The sequence below is a fragment of the Neopelma chrysocephalum genome, unplaced genomic scaffold (assembly GCF_003984885.1).
Source record: "Neopelma chrysocephalum unplaced genomic scaffold, ASM398488v2 Primary Assembly neopelma1_75, whole genome shotgun sequence".
Taxonomy (NCBI): Eukaryota; Metazoa; Chordata; class Aves; order Passeriformes; family Pipridae; genus Neopelma; species Neopelma chrysocephalum.
In genome coordinates this window covers 4,717,043-4,731,669 of record NW_020897736.1, presented here as the reverse complement: position 1 = coordinate 4,731,669, position 14,627 = coordinate 4,717,043, and the positions used below count along the sequence as shown (strand labels likewise).

Genomic DNA, 14,627 nt, shown 5'->3' with positions numbered 1-14,627 from the left:
CTGCTATTTCTTGCAGAATCACTCCCAACTGGGAGAATGACTAAGAAAAGCAGTAGGCTGGCATTTAAAAGTGATTTTCTGACATAAAACCAAAAAACCCAAAAGACACCCATCAACTGATGAGTGGCAAGTCTTTTGTTCAGGCATTTTGGCAGAATCTCATGAGGACACTGTGCTGATGTTGCACAGAGCAGGGCTATTAAGTGTTATTTCTCTCTACAGATACTACAAGAGTGTAATAAATGAAGAGAGGTTGTTGGGTAATTAGACATGATATATACTGCAGCAGCTTCCTAGACTCCAATAAACTAGTCCATTGCCAGAGAAGTTCCCTTGGGATCTCAAGGGAAGGGGACAATCTGCTGTAAATACCCAGCTCATTTCCCTTTATCCACCCAAAATAGCATTATCAAGGTCTTTTTCCTTGCTGGTTTCTCCAAGCACATTGCCTTGTTCCAGGGGTTTGCGCACCCAAGCCCAATGTTACATTTCACCAGCCCTTTGCTTTGTGCCCCTGCTCTCAGCTTCCCTCCCTCTGTTTTCGTGCAGTGTTCTTCCCTCTCCACAGTTTCACTAATAATGTCCAGCTCTCACCCTGTGCACCTGCTGCTCACACGGTCACCAGGAGCTTCTCACACAGCCCCAGGTGTAAAACACCCCAGCAGCTTGCAAGGCCTCTGCTATTCAAGAACAGGTTTGTCCTTGCCCAAAGTCCATTTCCTCTTTAATCAATAGATTAAAGAAACCCTTCTAGCCAACAACTAGTTAATTCACAGGGAAGATCCAATCTGGAAGCCTCTATATTCCCTTTCTATAAAAAAAAAGAAGTCCTCCATGTTCCTCACCCTTAATCTCCTTTCTAGCTTCACCTCTTCCTCCCCTCCATAATAAATCATGCTGGGCACTAACTGAGAGTCTCTGTGCTCTGGAGAGCAAACCCCCTTCTGTTCCAAGTCTCCTCATACCATTTTCCACAGCTGAATGCCCTAGGAAGGACCAAACATGCTCTTTTGTTCTGTGAAATACCTGACACAACTTTGGAAGCGACTGGAATAAATATGGATCTTTTCCATTTGCTGCTATCCAGCTACTGCAGCAATCTGCTCTTCCAACACACACGTACCTGCCTTCTGTGTGTACAGCTGTAAAAGGGTGATGTCCAAACCAGTACTTTTTCATCTCTATTTTCCTTTTCTCCATTGTGTTCTGCTTTTTTTTTTCCTCTCAGTATCACAGTTTGAAAGCAACCAGTGCTAAACACACAGGACAAAATAACTGCTTTTATTACAGCTGTGAATGGCACCAATTTGTGTAGGAAAAAAGCCACTTCAAAAGAAAAAGCATAATTTTATCCTCGAGATGACTGCTTTATGATTTCCTTATATTATACCCAGTGAAAAGTTGTTTTTCCAGGACCATGACTAGCCCGTATGAGGGTACATGATAATAGTTAATGAGTGTGTTTTGCGGTAAACTAAGTACTGATACATCCAGGGCTTTCTAGTTCAGCTGATGAATAAATAAAAGCATCCAGATGGCAAGCAGACAAAAATTTAGCCTCTGTCACAGGTGCTTTAAGAGCACTCAAGTCCCTGCAATCTTCCTATTTCTTTCCCCCGCACAAAGAAATTATCTAATAAATCCCTAAATAAATGTTTAACTTATAAAACTAGTTATTTAAGTCTAAATGGCCTTTTAAATTCAAAGAGAGTTTTTGAGAGAAACGCCGTTAACAAACAGTTTCATAGGTAAGATGATGCTCCATGTTTGAACCCAGCACACAATATTGTTGATTTTTTACGGATTTCACCTGTTCCTTTTTCCTATCCCACAGCGAGAACAAGTCTGACACACCTGAAGGGACAAGGACTCTCCCCTCACCTGGCAACTTCCAGGCCGTTCCCGAATTTACCAGGCGATGGCGCACTGGTCCCACGTTGATAAATAGAGTTGTGTACTGAGGAGAAATTTTTGTGGGAAGGGAATATATTTTGTCACATATTTTAGAAATGTCTTATTAGTAAGTAAAAACAAAAAAAAAGTCGTAATTTTGTCCTTTTTCCTAAGGATAACAGAGGGGATTTAACTTTATCATGGATGCAATAAGGAAAAGCACAAACCTAGCACGGATGGGCTAATCAGTTATTGGGAGGGAGTTTAGATACTTCTTGAAGGCATGTACAGGTAAATATCATGGAATGTACTCTCAAATGCTTCCTACTATTTCCAAATATGTAATAAAAACATTACATGAGGGGGAATTAATTGTGGTGACAGGTATATGAAATGCAAATAGAACAAATTATATTAATTAATGTAAAAAACATAGGTTATCATGCCCTTTGTTACTATGAAAATAAGTATTGCTTCTTTGGGGTGCTGAATTCATATTTCCAGGACAACACCTACTTCCATCTGAAACATCCTTGACTGTGCTTTTTTTTAAAGAATTGGATGACACTTTCCATCAAAAGTATACACTGAGGGAAAAAATTTTGTTTCAAAATAGGCAGGTACAACTGTAAATGTGGAATATTGTTCTGTTTACGTGCTGCAATTGCTAATACAATGTTGTCTTTTGATCTGGTGGAACAGGCTTCAGAGAGAGAAAATAGAAATGACAGAGGCTGATGAACTCAGAACCACGACTTCCTTCCAGTAAAGTCTTCTTTCATTTCTTCAAGCTATTAAGCAATTCTGTGTTTTCTAAGCTTTTGCAGAAGACACATACCTTACACTGGAAATAGAAATTGCCCAACCAGTTACACACTGGTTTCTTTCTACTTGGATACTTGCTTTAAATAGAACCTAGGTGGAACAAATGAAGAGAGTTCTCAGGTAGCCTGGCTGCCTCGACTTGCCACAGAGCGAAGTTCAAGTCATATAATAGAAAATTCAAAGGAAAGTGACTCTCTGCTTATCAAAAGCTAAAGGTCCAAGGGCAGTAAGCTGTAAATGAGGATATGTTTTAGATACACTCACTTGTGGATATCTATGCATTACATTAGGTCCATTAACTCCCTCTGTAAAGCAGCAACGTTCTTCCACATTCACAATGATCTTCTTCCACACTCAGACTTACTACATTTGAGGCTGCTCTGGAGGGAGGATCAAGGGAAGAGGTTGTCCCTGATTGCAGCTGTCAGAGCTAGAAGGAAGCAGCTCACAGAGTAGGAGTTACAACAGAATTAAATCCTGCTAATAGGCCCAGCACCTGCTATGGCAAAGTAGGGTATTCATATTGCAGGGTTGTTTGCTTGGATTGTTTTTGTTTTGTTTTGTTGGGGTTTTTTTGGAGTTCATACTTTGTTGATGATACAAGGTGTGTTTGTGTACAAAAGAGGAAGGAGGGAAGAAAACAAAGCCAGATCATGTGGGTACTGCAGGTAGCAACTGAAAAACATTGGACTCCATTACATTACCATGCAACCAACTATGGAGGACACTACCATTTCTGCACCAACTTGTGGGGGTCAGAAATGAAGCCAATACCAATTTCCTTTATAGGCTGTAGCATTAACTGATCTGTTGTGCAGTTCAACTAGAATTTTCTCTTAAACAAGGTATGTTTTACCGGTCTAGCCTACACCATGCTAATGTGCTGATCATGTCCTGATGCTAAGGACAGAAAAAAAAGATTGGAGCATTGCCCCCATCTCCCTTCTTTGTTGAGTTGCCATACTTCCTTTTATTTGTTTAGTGAAGAAGAAAAAAATTCCAATAGGTAAAGAAGTTCTCTTAGCTTTTGCTTTTCAAAACTGATTACACATTGCTTCAACAAATGCTCATCTGGAGCTACAATAACACCTCTGTGCTGTAGTGTTTCTTATTGAGGAATGCACGTCACACCTGTGGCACTGCCAACCAGACAACTGAGAGGATTCCTAAAAACAGACAGGAAGGTCAAACACTTCAGCTCTTTATTGAGTGGATCCATCTATGACTTTGGTGGTGACTTTTTTTTACCACTGAGGGTTTACACCTCTTCTCTTTACACCTATCAAGAAGTGATACACTCAACAGGGTGTCCTCAAACACAAACTTACATATTTGCATTATGCAAAAGCTTCCTCTTTGAGGTAACACACATACAGGAGCTTGACCAGAGACATGCCCAATTCTTAAATGCTTTTATTTTTCTTAAGAAGAGAGAGAATTTTCAAAAAACACATACTTGTTGTGTACAGATACACAACCACTACAACTTTTACCGTATTAATTCCATGCCTCCCTGAAATCAGTATAAAAACATTCTCATAACTTCAAAATAATGGGTTTTTAAATTTACTTTGTACAGCATGCTGTTGTAACACTGAAATTATGGCTAAGAGGTTGGTAATGAGGCAAAGACCAGAAGTGCAAGTCACTGTGACTAGGATTGTGCTGTGGATTTCTGCTTTTGGGATCAAAGTGGATGCTGCACTTCTGAAGCAAATTCATTTTTCTGACTGTTGAGTGTTTCATTCAAAGCATTTCACAAGAGGAAAAATAAACACAGTAATGGCAGCACAATGCTAACATATTATTTAATAATGCTAACAGTCATTAAAAAAGATATTCAGGCTTCACTGAATTATAAAGGAAATTACAGCAGAAGGGAGAGCTGCATCATTAAATGAAATGTTCTTAACAGCTTTAATAGAAAGACACCTTTCCCTTAGTTTTTTTGTAGTGAATCAATGATTTATTACCAGTAGATGACTTTGCTTTTCTTTGTCAAACTGATAAGATTTTTCTGTTACTACCAGGGATTACAACTAATCAGGATTTTCTGCAGTTACTTCCTTACTTGTGCAACAGCAGCAGCATCAAGTAAAGAATGGTGTTTATTAGTTACCTGCCTACTGGAAGTATACTTAATTCAATTAAAGAAGTGACACACAAGAGGAAATCAAGAATGTGAAAGTTTTGCTAAGGTTGAAACCTTAAACACATTTGTTTTCATGTAAGAAGTTTTTCAAACTTGTGTGGCTTTCTGATTAACTCAGCTAATACAGCACTTTGCAATTAAAAATTCACACATTGTACAACACTGAAATAGGAAGAGAAAGAGCTTTACACAATCATTGTGCTGTTAACAACCTGTCTAACAATCTAGCTGGGAGATAAGCAGTACTTTAACCAAAGCAGTACTTTCTGGAGATGAAACACAGTTCCCTGCACAAGGCCCTCAAGCCCACAGTCACTACCAGTCCACCTCTCGTGTACCACAACAGGTTGGTCTCATTCCAAATACCACACAAATGAGTAAAATGATAGAAAGTGGCTTGAAAACCAAAGAGTTCTAGAGAAGAGCTGTAACCATGAAGTGGGATGCAGGCGGCTCTGCCTTGTGACTGCATGATTCAATGTGTGTTCCCCCAGGCAATGCTGACGGGTTTGCTACAGTGCTCTGGTCCCCACAGTCTATTTTTGGTGCTGTATCCTAATGACTTGTCCTCCAGAGTCTGTAGCTCCTCAGTTCACCTTGATCTGGTAACAGCAATGTCTGTGCAGCATTCCCACTTACATCAGTGGGGAATTCTGCTTCAAAAATCAATTGCTGTGATAAAAGTCCCAAGTTCAAGACCTATCAGCTCCTGCTCCTGCTTCAGCAACACCTGGGGTCGGTGAAGTCAGCAAGTCTGGCTGAGTGAGGGCGAAGGGAGTTTGAACTTAAAAGAAATGTTTTGTAATTACTCAAAAAAAAATGAATGGAAAAAGGTGTTTCACAGCTATTGCCTGGACTGGCACTATCACAGTCTGCAAGGCTACAGGAATCACAATGATTTAGAGTGCTGAGGGTTAAGACCTGCCAGAACACTTCAATTTTGGAGTTACAGAACATGAACAAGTTCTTTTGCCATCTCCTTGCTAGGAAGCAACCAGGTGAATTGAATTTGACTACCAGAACAGCCCTTACTCAAAACAAGAGATATTTTGATAGAAGTGGGTAAGGAAGTGTCTCCTATAATATTATTAGCACATATGGCCTTTATTTTTTCTGCAGCAGCATAATTAAGAGAGAGCTTTCAGTGGAATGGACCCTCCCAGCCAATATAATGTTACTATGTTAAAAAATCAAAAGAAAAACTGCAAATGTTTTTATATGAGTCTTTAGGCATGCTTATGTCTATGACCCAAATTTCTGCTTCATTTTTAAAAAATGGAAAGACAGTTTTTAAGTATTTCTGTTATTTATGCACATACTGAAAATATAGACTTCTTGAAAAGTTTTCAGTCTATGCATCCTTACTGTTACTAGTAAGGATCCTCTTTTTTTACCTCCAATGGTGCATTTATTACAATCCCACCAGCATAAATAAAGCAAAGTAGAAGAGGGGGGAGGGAGAGGGAAGACAAACATTACAAGTAGGGCCTTTTCTGCTTAATTTCTGAGCTCAAGCCACCAGACTAATTATATTACTACTCATTTGACATGTGTACCTTTCAGGAACACAATGCAAGTGCACCATCAAATTGTAGAAATAGTAGAAATAAATTAGGCCAAGGAAAATGTTAAATTTTTCTGATATGTTTGTTTTTATGGGTGAAACAGAAAAAGATTTGGCAAGAATAAAATATGTGCCAGTAAGTGAAAGAAGTGTCAGTAGAAAATAGGGAGGAGGGTGTGAGAGACAGCAAGCAAGTAATACCAGAGTCTAATAATATTCTAGATCAAATGTTTCAAGTTGAAGAGAGTGATTTTTCTACTGCTTGACAGCTGGTAAAACTGGAAGCACATTTATCTGAATTTTCACCGACATTCACATTTATAAACCTTATGGAAACAAGGTCACAAAAGTGACTTGCTTTACACCTTAAAAATGTTGCATGATGAAGCCTAAGTTATTTATACAGAACACCTTTTAGGAAAGGTTATATATGGTCAAATCCAGGCCAAGAGCCAGGACAGGGGCTCACCTGCAAGCCCAGCATGAGGGCAGCCCAGCCTGGCCCCTGATGCACTGGACTAAACCTTGGAAGTCTTAAAATGAAAACCAAACACAAACCAAACCCTTTATCGGGCTCCCATTTCTGATAGATGAGGGTTTATTTAAATTAATTTTCTAACCTTGTTGGCTAGCACATGGCCTGTATCCTGAAGCCAGACTATCTCTCACTTGCTAATGCAGCTCCCAATGAGGGCTCTGCCACCCCCCATTACAGCTCTCTCACAACGCCCTCATCCCCCCACAGGCACAGTGGGTAACACCGTGGGGCAGCTTTTCACTCGTAAGTGTGAAATTTGTTGTAGGCCTGGGCTGCCTGTGCTGTGTGAGGGGCCCTCGCACGTCCTGGGTGAGCCCTGAGGAGGGGCAGCACCTCCTCAGTAACAGCGCTGGCCAAAACACACACAACAAGAAGATTATCTAAAGGTAAAAGCTAATTAAACCAAAACCCCTTATTCATCAGGTCAAGGTACAGCATAAACAGGGTTGGTGCAGCCTCGGTGATCACACGGCCTGGGTGATCTTTGGTCAGGGCGAGGCGCAGGAGAAGGCGCCTGGGACGGGGTGTCAGACACCCGGCTGAGGGCTCTGCAGGGTGCCAGGAGTGTGATGGCTGTTTTAGGATGGAGAGAGGTTTTGGCAAACAAGCTGCCTGTTCACAGCAGTACCTGAGGGTCAACACTCACCTTGTCCCACAGCAGTGCCCGAGGCCAGGTCATTGCTAATGCTTTTCAGTGACACTTTCAGGCAATCTCGTTACGCGTGTGCTCCCGTATGGCAGGGATGTGCTGCACAGCAAAGACTTCACACAGCAAACTAAAGCTGTGCTGAGTAGTGTGGTCATGTTTGTTTAATCTGAAAGCTTTTCTGGGAGGTGTCCCACCCCAAATATTGGCCAGATCCAGTGAATCATTCCCATTACTCTTGTTTGCTTTTCACAGCTAGTCCTGGGGACAGCCACCCTCTGCACTGAGACAGGCGACAACTGCAGGATGAACCATTTCCTTTAACAGTTGCATCAGGCCCCTCTGTAAGTTACTATTTTCTACAGAATGCCAACGAAGTAACCACACAGTACTAATAGCACCTTGTGGTAGAGAAATACAGGGGCTATGGGACATCAGAAGGAGAAATGCTGACACCAGGGCTATCATAGGCAAAAAACCTCAAACTAAAAACTCCATACAGCACTCTGGTAACCACAACACCACAAGATCTGCAGTTTTAAGTCCTTCAAGTACTACTGTAATAACAAAAATTAGTAACTCATTGCATGTACACTGCAGAAAGCAACCTTCTATTCTTCTTCTCTTCCAGAGAGGTATTTACAAATAGACTACTTGGAAAAAATTAGAAAAATGTGACCATAGATTCTAATGATGCATTTCTAATGGTGATTAGAACTATTAAAAACATTTCTAATGGTTTCTAATCTATATTTGAAACTCTAACAAGCCAGTGAGCATTTTAATTAAACTTTGTAATTAATATGAAAGTTGGAGGTGATACAGTTCTTTGAAAAAGTACTAGAATTGGTGAGCAAAGATAGCCATTGCTTAAAAAAACAACCAAAAAACCCAACCCAAACCAAAGAACAGAATGGAGTAGGAGACAAAATGGAGAGAAGGAAAAAAGTTGTAAATTACTTCAATAACCTCTAAATTGTCCATGGAATAAGAAGTCATGGATTTGCTTAACACAGGACAGGGAAATTTTACTCTTCTGATAAACATCAGCTCATAAAATTCAGCCAATTGAATCTTTACTGTTTGTAGAACAAGGAAATAATTTGTATATTGTTGTATAGACTTATGTCGAGTAGTTGAGCTGGGGAGGTACAGTAATTTTTCTTGGTGTGCTCTACAAAAGTCCTCACCTATGCAAGAGACGGATTTTTAGGGACAATCAGAGAAGACACAAAATCCCAAGAACTTCCATAACACTCACAACCTTTTTGAAGTGCAGAAAAATATTTTGATTTCTCACATTATGTGACAACCCTTCCAACAAATCTATATTAAAAAAAACCAAAAAATAGAGCAGCTAACAAGGCAAAACAGTTTATTACCAAAGCTGTTATGCTTCAGGACAGGATGAGAGAAAAAACAACCCGTGACTGATAGCAGTCATACTGCTCAATGTGTTACTGGAAACATCACTGAAAAGTAGCTAAATACAAAAATTACATAAAAATTACTTACATTTATTTCATAGTACTTACAGACCATACAACTGGTGTACTGAAGAACACACTCATTTAATTCATGCATCAACTCAGAGCACAGCACTTTGTTTTGTTTGGCACAGTCCAGTAAAAATATGGAAATACAGAATAACTTAGAGAAATATTTTGAAATATTTTCTGTATTAAAATACTTTAAACTTGTATTGCTCAGGGCATTGTATCTTTGTGGTTCTATGCTATCCAACCCTGTAATGCAATTCCTTAAAATGAAAGCTAAGAAGGTATTCTGAAAACTAGCAGTTCCTCTCATTCTAAAACATAAAAGCTGCTGAGTCATCATTACTTGATAAATATTTATGCTGAATCTGATAAAGAAACATTTTAACTTTTTTTTCCTCTGCTGAAGAAAACATAGAACTTCTGAAGCCAAGCCAACTTGAAATTTGGGAAGTAGCTTTTCTAGCTGAAGTTTGTCTTTGCTGCAGCAGAGCAACCTAAAGCACTTGACTATTACTCACTTAGGGGGACTTTTTCCAGTTAGCAGTTGTTTCACTTTTGCTTTCTTCCCGACAGAAACTAATCTCCCTTCTGAACATCTATGGTAAAAGAAACTGAGTAACAGGCTGTGAAACTGCTTAGAAGATAGAGAATATCTACAAAAATACAGAAAATATCTACAAAAGGACTGTTCTATCATTGGATGCATTTCTTGTCTCGTTAATTTACTGAGGGTCTGCCCATTACATTCTTTCCCTTGCCAACCCATAAGAAAACACACAGATGCTTAAAAAGGAAGTGTCTCTTCATAGAATCATTTCTAATTTTAATATGTTAGTTTCTATTTGATAAAGTAGATGTTCCTAACAGCACGTAGAAATGTTTAAAAATATTGTTGACTGTGCAGTACATTTGAGCTTGCACTTGAACAACCTTGCACAAAAAGAAGTTAACATTGTTTTGGATAATGCAAGTTTCCTAATTCTAGTAACTTTTTCTAAATTTAAACATGAACAATATTTAAATACAACAGAAATGATCTCATTTTCATTTCTGTTTTGGCCATGCTCAATTCTTAAGTTCTAATCCTGCAGTCTCAAACACACCCTTAAATAACCTACTGGACTCCTCAGCGGGTTAAGGTGAGCACACATATAAGTTTGAGTATTTGCAGCAGAACGTTAATTTTGACTTAAACTGTCATCACATCTAATATAGACAAGAAATGCAAGTGTACTTTATGACCACATATGTTGCCATACAAAGACATCCTCTGGATATGACTTTGGTCTATATACTGCATTGAAATACAGTATAGAGAGGAAGCAGACCAGGAATCCCAGTTTAGAAGGGCTTTTGGGTAACCCTCCATTTATGGAATTTACATAAAATGTTGTAAAAATTTAAAATTTATTTCATTAAAAATTTATAAAATAACAAAACTAATGTATTTTGAAAAAAATATCAAAATTCTACGAAACCTGTGAAGGCTTTTTCCATCTATAATTACCATCTGAATATTCAACATTTGACATCAAATGCCTACTGAAAATGAATATTTGAGTCAGTTTTTTTGGACTATGTGGATGCTGTATGCCAACTTCTAAAGCAACACGAAACTCCTCATTCAGAGTCCAAAAAAATGGAGGAAGACCCTAAAAATGTAGCAGAAGCATTTCCGCACACTGATTTCAGTAGTCAAGTTTGTGCAGAAGTGATTCCACTAGATTCATAGGGCACCTTTTTGAGGCAACAGAAACTTCTCACTTCATAAGCTTTTTGACATCTTCCAGCTCTTCTATAGGCTGCCATTTCTGTTTGATTGTTAACAGCTGGAAGAAATGGAAAATATGAAAGTTAGCAAAATCCCAGTGGGCATTTACTCCACTCCCACACCCCCAAGTCATACATCAGCCTAGTGGTGAAGAATTTCTAGTAGCTTTACATTTTTCTTTCAGAGGTATGCAAAAATAGCAACTGATGACATATATAATAATTTGTTGAACAAAATAATTTGGATATTACATAGATAATAATGCCAAAGAATTTTATTTTTCCTTATAGTAGATGCTCTACTAAATAAAGATATTTTTCCTCCAGGCTGCAGTACCCAAATACTCTTAGTCAATTTTGTAATTCAGGAACAAGGGGAAACAGCCTTCCTCTGTGCTCCAAATTTCCACTGTTAGCAATGGAATTGAGTAAATGGACATTGGTGGTGGGAACAGACACAGCACAGCAACTAGAAGAGTACCATAAGTTCAGGATCAGACCTACAGTGTAATAGCTGTATAGTCCCTATCATTAGGTAATACAGGGAAGATATAAAGTAATGAACTAAAATTTTGTTTCCACTATTAATTAGATATACATCAGCTTTACCTGTGTTTCCTCATTAATATTTTGCTAGTTCTTACACATTAAAACAAGTACTCACTGTTTTGGAAATATATGCTATTTATATTGACTATATTACATGTACAAATTACCTTCTGAGGCTTGGTAGGATCAATATTTTCCCAGGGTTCTGGATTGCCACTCTTGTTAATCCTTTAAAAGAAGATAAAACAAGACAGGTACTATGTTTTAAAGTGTGTTCTTCTGTACATTTTTCTTATATGAGCAGCCTATCATCAGCAGAGCTATTCACTTAAGGAAGGAGCCAACACTCTTCATGTATCGTGTCATTGAAAGGGAAGCAAGAGGAAAAATCAAAACTGAGTAAGGACACAAAGTAAGGGGACTCTGACAGCTAAAATGCCTATTGCAATCACTTTAAAGTAAATAAATAAACTCTCCAATGCTTGAAAAGTATAGGACTTAATTCCAATTATTAGCCAAGCCATTAGAATACTCTCTCAAGTTAATATTATCAAGTGCTGCTCTCCATATACAAGTTAATAGTCTGGTTGCAACATATCTGCAATCTCATCTACCTATCTGATTATTTGAAATTCTTGATAAGAGCATTTAAAACTTGTTACACCTAAAGCAAAGAAAAAATATTAAATAAAAAATTAGGAAATAATTTGGACTACGGTCCAAATTAATTAATTTCTTTGCTATTTACTATCTGCAGATATTTCAGTTGTTACCAGTAGTCTGGCACATGAACATTTTTTTTTTTTGAAGTAAAACATGATGGTTTAATACTTGTGTCGAATACAGAAAGCTTAGGGTGAGCACCAAACAAGAAGTATTTTGCTTACATCACATCAGATTTGCCGATTAGGGAATAGACACTAAAAGAGAACGCCCCGATTGCTGCCATGGACAGTATTCCAGCCAGGGGAATGAGCTGAAAGACAAAACGGAGAAAGAGCTGAAGTGGTGTCCCAGCTGAGAGCCTCGACTGGGGGAGCAGGGGTTATACAGCACTCAGGTGGGATTAGCTGTTAGTGTATATCACACCTCTGTATTGCTCTTTACACCACCTCACTTCTAACACGGGTCCCTCGCTCTCTCCATTTCCCCGGGAAGGTGCTCGCTATCCAGAGGCAGCCCCGGCGCACCTGCCCGCGCCAGCCGCATCCCTCCCCGCGGGCGGGCACCACGGCCCCGGCCTCCGGGAAAACTTACTTCTCTTTTTGTTTTAAGTGTTTGGAAGATGCTCCTGTTCATCGTGGCGGCGGCTGCAGACCTGGCACAAGCGGTTCGTGTTTCCGCACCCCAGGGGAGAGGGGCAGGACGGCACCGGGCTGCGGGGACGGGCACTCCCCGCGCTAAACACGCACCGCGTTATATACGCACCGCACCGCGCCCCGGGGAGCGGAGGCGGGACAGGACTGGACAGGACGGGACGGGCCAGCAGTGCCACCCCCCGGCCCGCGGCGGTAGGCGCAGGGGAGCGACCTGAGGAGCTCCCGGCCCCAAAGGGAGCTGCCAGGAGACCGGGATGCTGTGCGTGCTCTTCCCGCCTTCCTCCCGCAACTCCTTCTCTCTCCGTTACTGCAGCACTCAAACCTTTCTTCTCCATTTCTCCTTTGTCTTCTTGTCTGTCCCCTTCTCGAGGCAGCTGCCCAAAGAACAGCATATCCAGGCAAATGCCCAGGTGAGGCCAGGGTCTGCCCCTTCCAGAGCTCAGAGAGGTGCCTATAGCGACCCAAAGAGGACCCCAATGTCACCGTGTCACCTTTTGCTGCAGCAAAAGCTTAACCCAGGCCCAGGTTCCCATCACTCTACTCTTCCCAATATCCCTGTCTGAGAAAAACTCCTACCAGGGGCAGGCTGGAGGTGAATGGTGCCAGCAGATGACTCCTGTTACACTTCTCCCCTTCTCTCTTGCCCACTGGAAAGCAGTGAGAGGAAGAAAAGGCTGCCTTTCCTCCATGCTCTGCTGGTTCCCTGCAGCAAGGAACAGACACGACAGGGCACAAGTGGCTCTGTTGGTCCCTCTAGGGAGCAAGTATGGAAGTTGAGCAGCAGGGTCTTTGAGGCAAAGGACCTGGCAGCATTTTGCTGTCACAACAACTGTCAGGTCTGGCAATTCTAATACAAACCCTCAAACACTGGGAAGCAAACCAGAATTACCTAGAAGGGTTTAACACTTTTCTCAGCACTGCTGCTGAGAAACCTTTGGGTGTTTGGGAAGTTCACAAGCATTGCTAGGTTGTTGCCAGCAATAAAGCAATAAGGACAGTCCTTTCCATAAAATGGTGAACAAAGCCACCCAGCTAAACCCTTTCCTAGGTTACAATGGCTTCTACTACGGCCTTTGGCCCTCCACAATCACCAACAGCCTTGGAACTGCCTTTTGTGATCCATCTCACTATAAACCACACTCAGTGCAGTCCCTACTGTCCCTGTTACAAGAAAGAAATATTTGTTAATGGGTTTATAACTCATGAACCTCAGCTGAAATAATGAACTATCTTTGAGAGTGGTGTATTTAGCTCACAAATATTTACATTGGGAAAAGGAAAATAGAATAAAAAATAATAAAACCCCTCCTACTCTAGAAAGTTAAAATGCACACTTACACATAGCACCAGTTTCCTTGGATATAACTGTATTTTAGAAGGTGACTTACAAAAATATACTGACAAAGAATGGTTGGGTGAGGAAAAGAATTTTGCACAAATTGTTATAAAGCAAACTACCTTCTCTCAAGAAATTATTACAGTTTGATTGCATACTTCTTACCTGCTTACTCAATCCAAATGTTTGTACAGTAAGCAGTAACTGACCTAAAATTACTTCTAAAACTCCAGACTTCCAAACCTGCAACAAGGAGCTGCAAGCACTGACAACCTTTTCACTGCCACTATATTTTGGAATCTACTTGTAAGAAAGTAAGCCTGTGAATAGGTACATATAAAACACTTCACATTTTATACAGAATGGGACTTACTTCCTCCTATTTAACATGTGAAAGCTTTTCTACTTTTTAAATATTCACTGTTCTATGAAGACTTCTCAACACATTATAAATTAAATACTCTTGTTATGCCAGTGCTTATATTGAAAACTGGGAAATCTACAGTAACACTAAGCTATTCCACAGTGCTTTATCT

The 14,627-nt window shown here is 40.1% G+C and overlaps 1 protein-coding gene across 1 annotated transcript; it reads right to left on the bottom strand.

The window, feature by feature from the left end:
* Positions 1 to 8,976: 8,976 nt before the first annotated feature.
* On the bottom strand, positions 8,977 to 12,859 carry CUNH15orf48 (chromosome unknown C15orf48 homolog). The gene is made up of 4 exons (XM_027688192.1): positions 12,694 to 12,859; positions 12,324 to 12,412; positions 11,604 to 11,664; positions 8,977 to 10,946 (listed from the first exon to the last, which is right to left on the bottom strand). The coding sequence occupies exons 1-4, from the start codon at positions 12,733 to 12,735 to the stop codon at positions 10,878 to 10,880; spliced, it is 261 nt and encodes an 86-aa protein (XP_027543993.1). The 5' UTR covers positions 12,736 to 12,859; the 3' UTR covers positions 8,977 to 10,877.
* Between the last annotated feature and the right edge of the window lie 1,768 nt (positions 12,860 to 14,627).

Bases quoted from the DNA above. Each gene is read 5' to 3' on its own strand.
- CUNH15orf48 (XM_027688192.1), bottom strand. From the start codon at position 12,735: ATGAACAGGAGCATCTTCCAAACACTTAAAACAAAAAGAGAA. The intron at 12,413-12,693 runs GTAAGTTTTCCC...TTTGTCTTTCAG, and splicing joins CACTTAAAACAAAAAGAGAA to CTCATTCCCCTGGCTGGAAT. The intron at 11,665-12,323 runs GTAAGCAAAATA...CTTCTTTTAAAG, and splicing joins ATCGGCAAATCTGATGTGAT to GATTAACAAGAGTGGCAATC.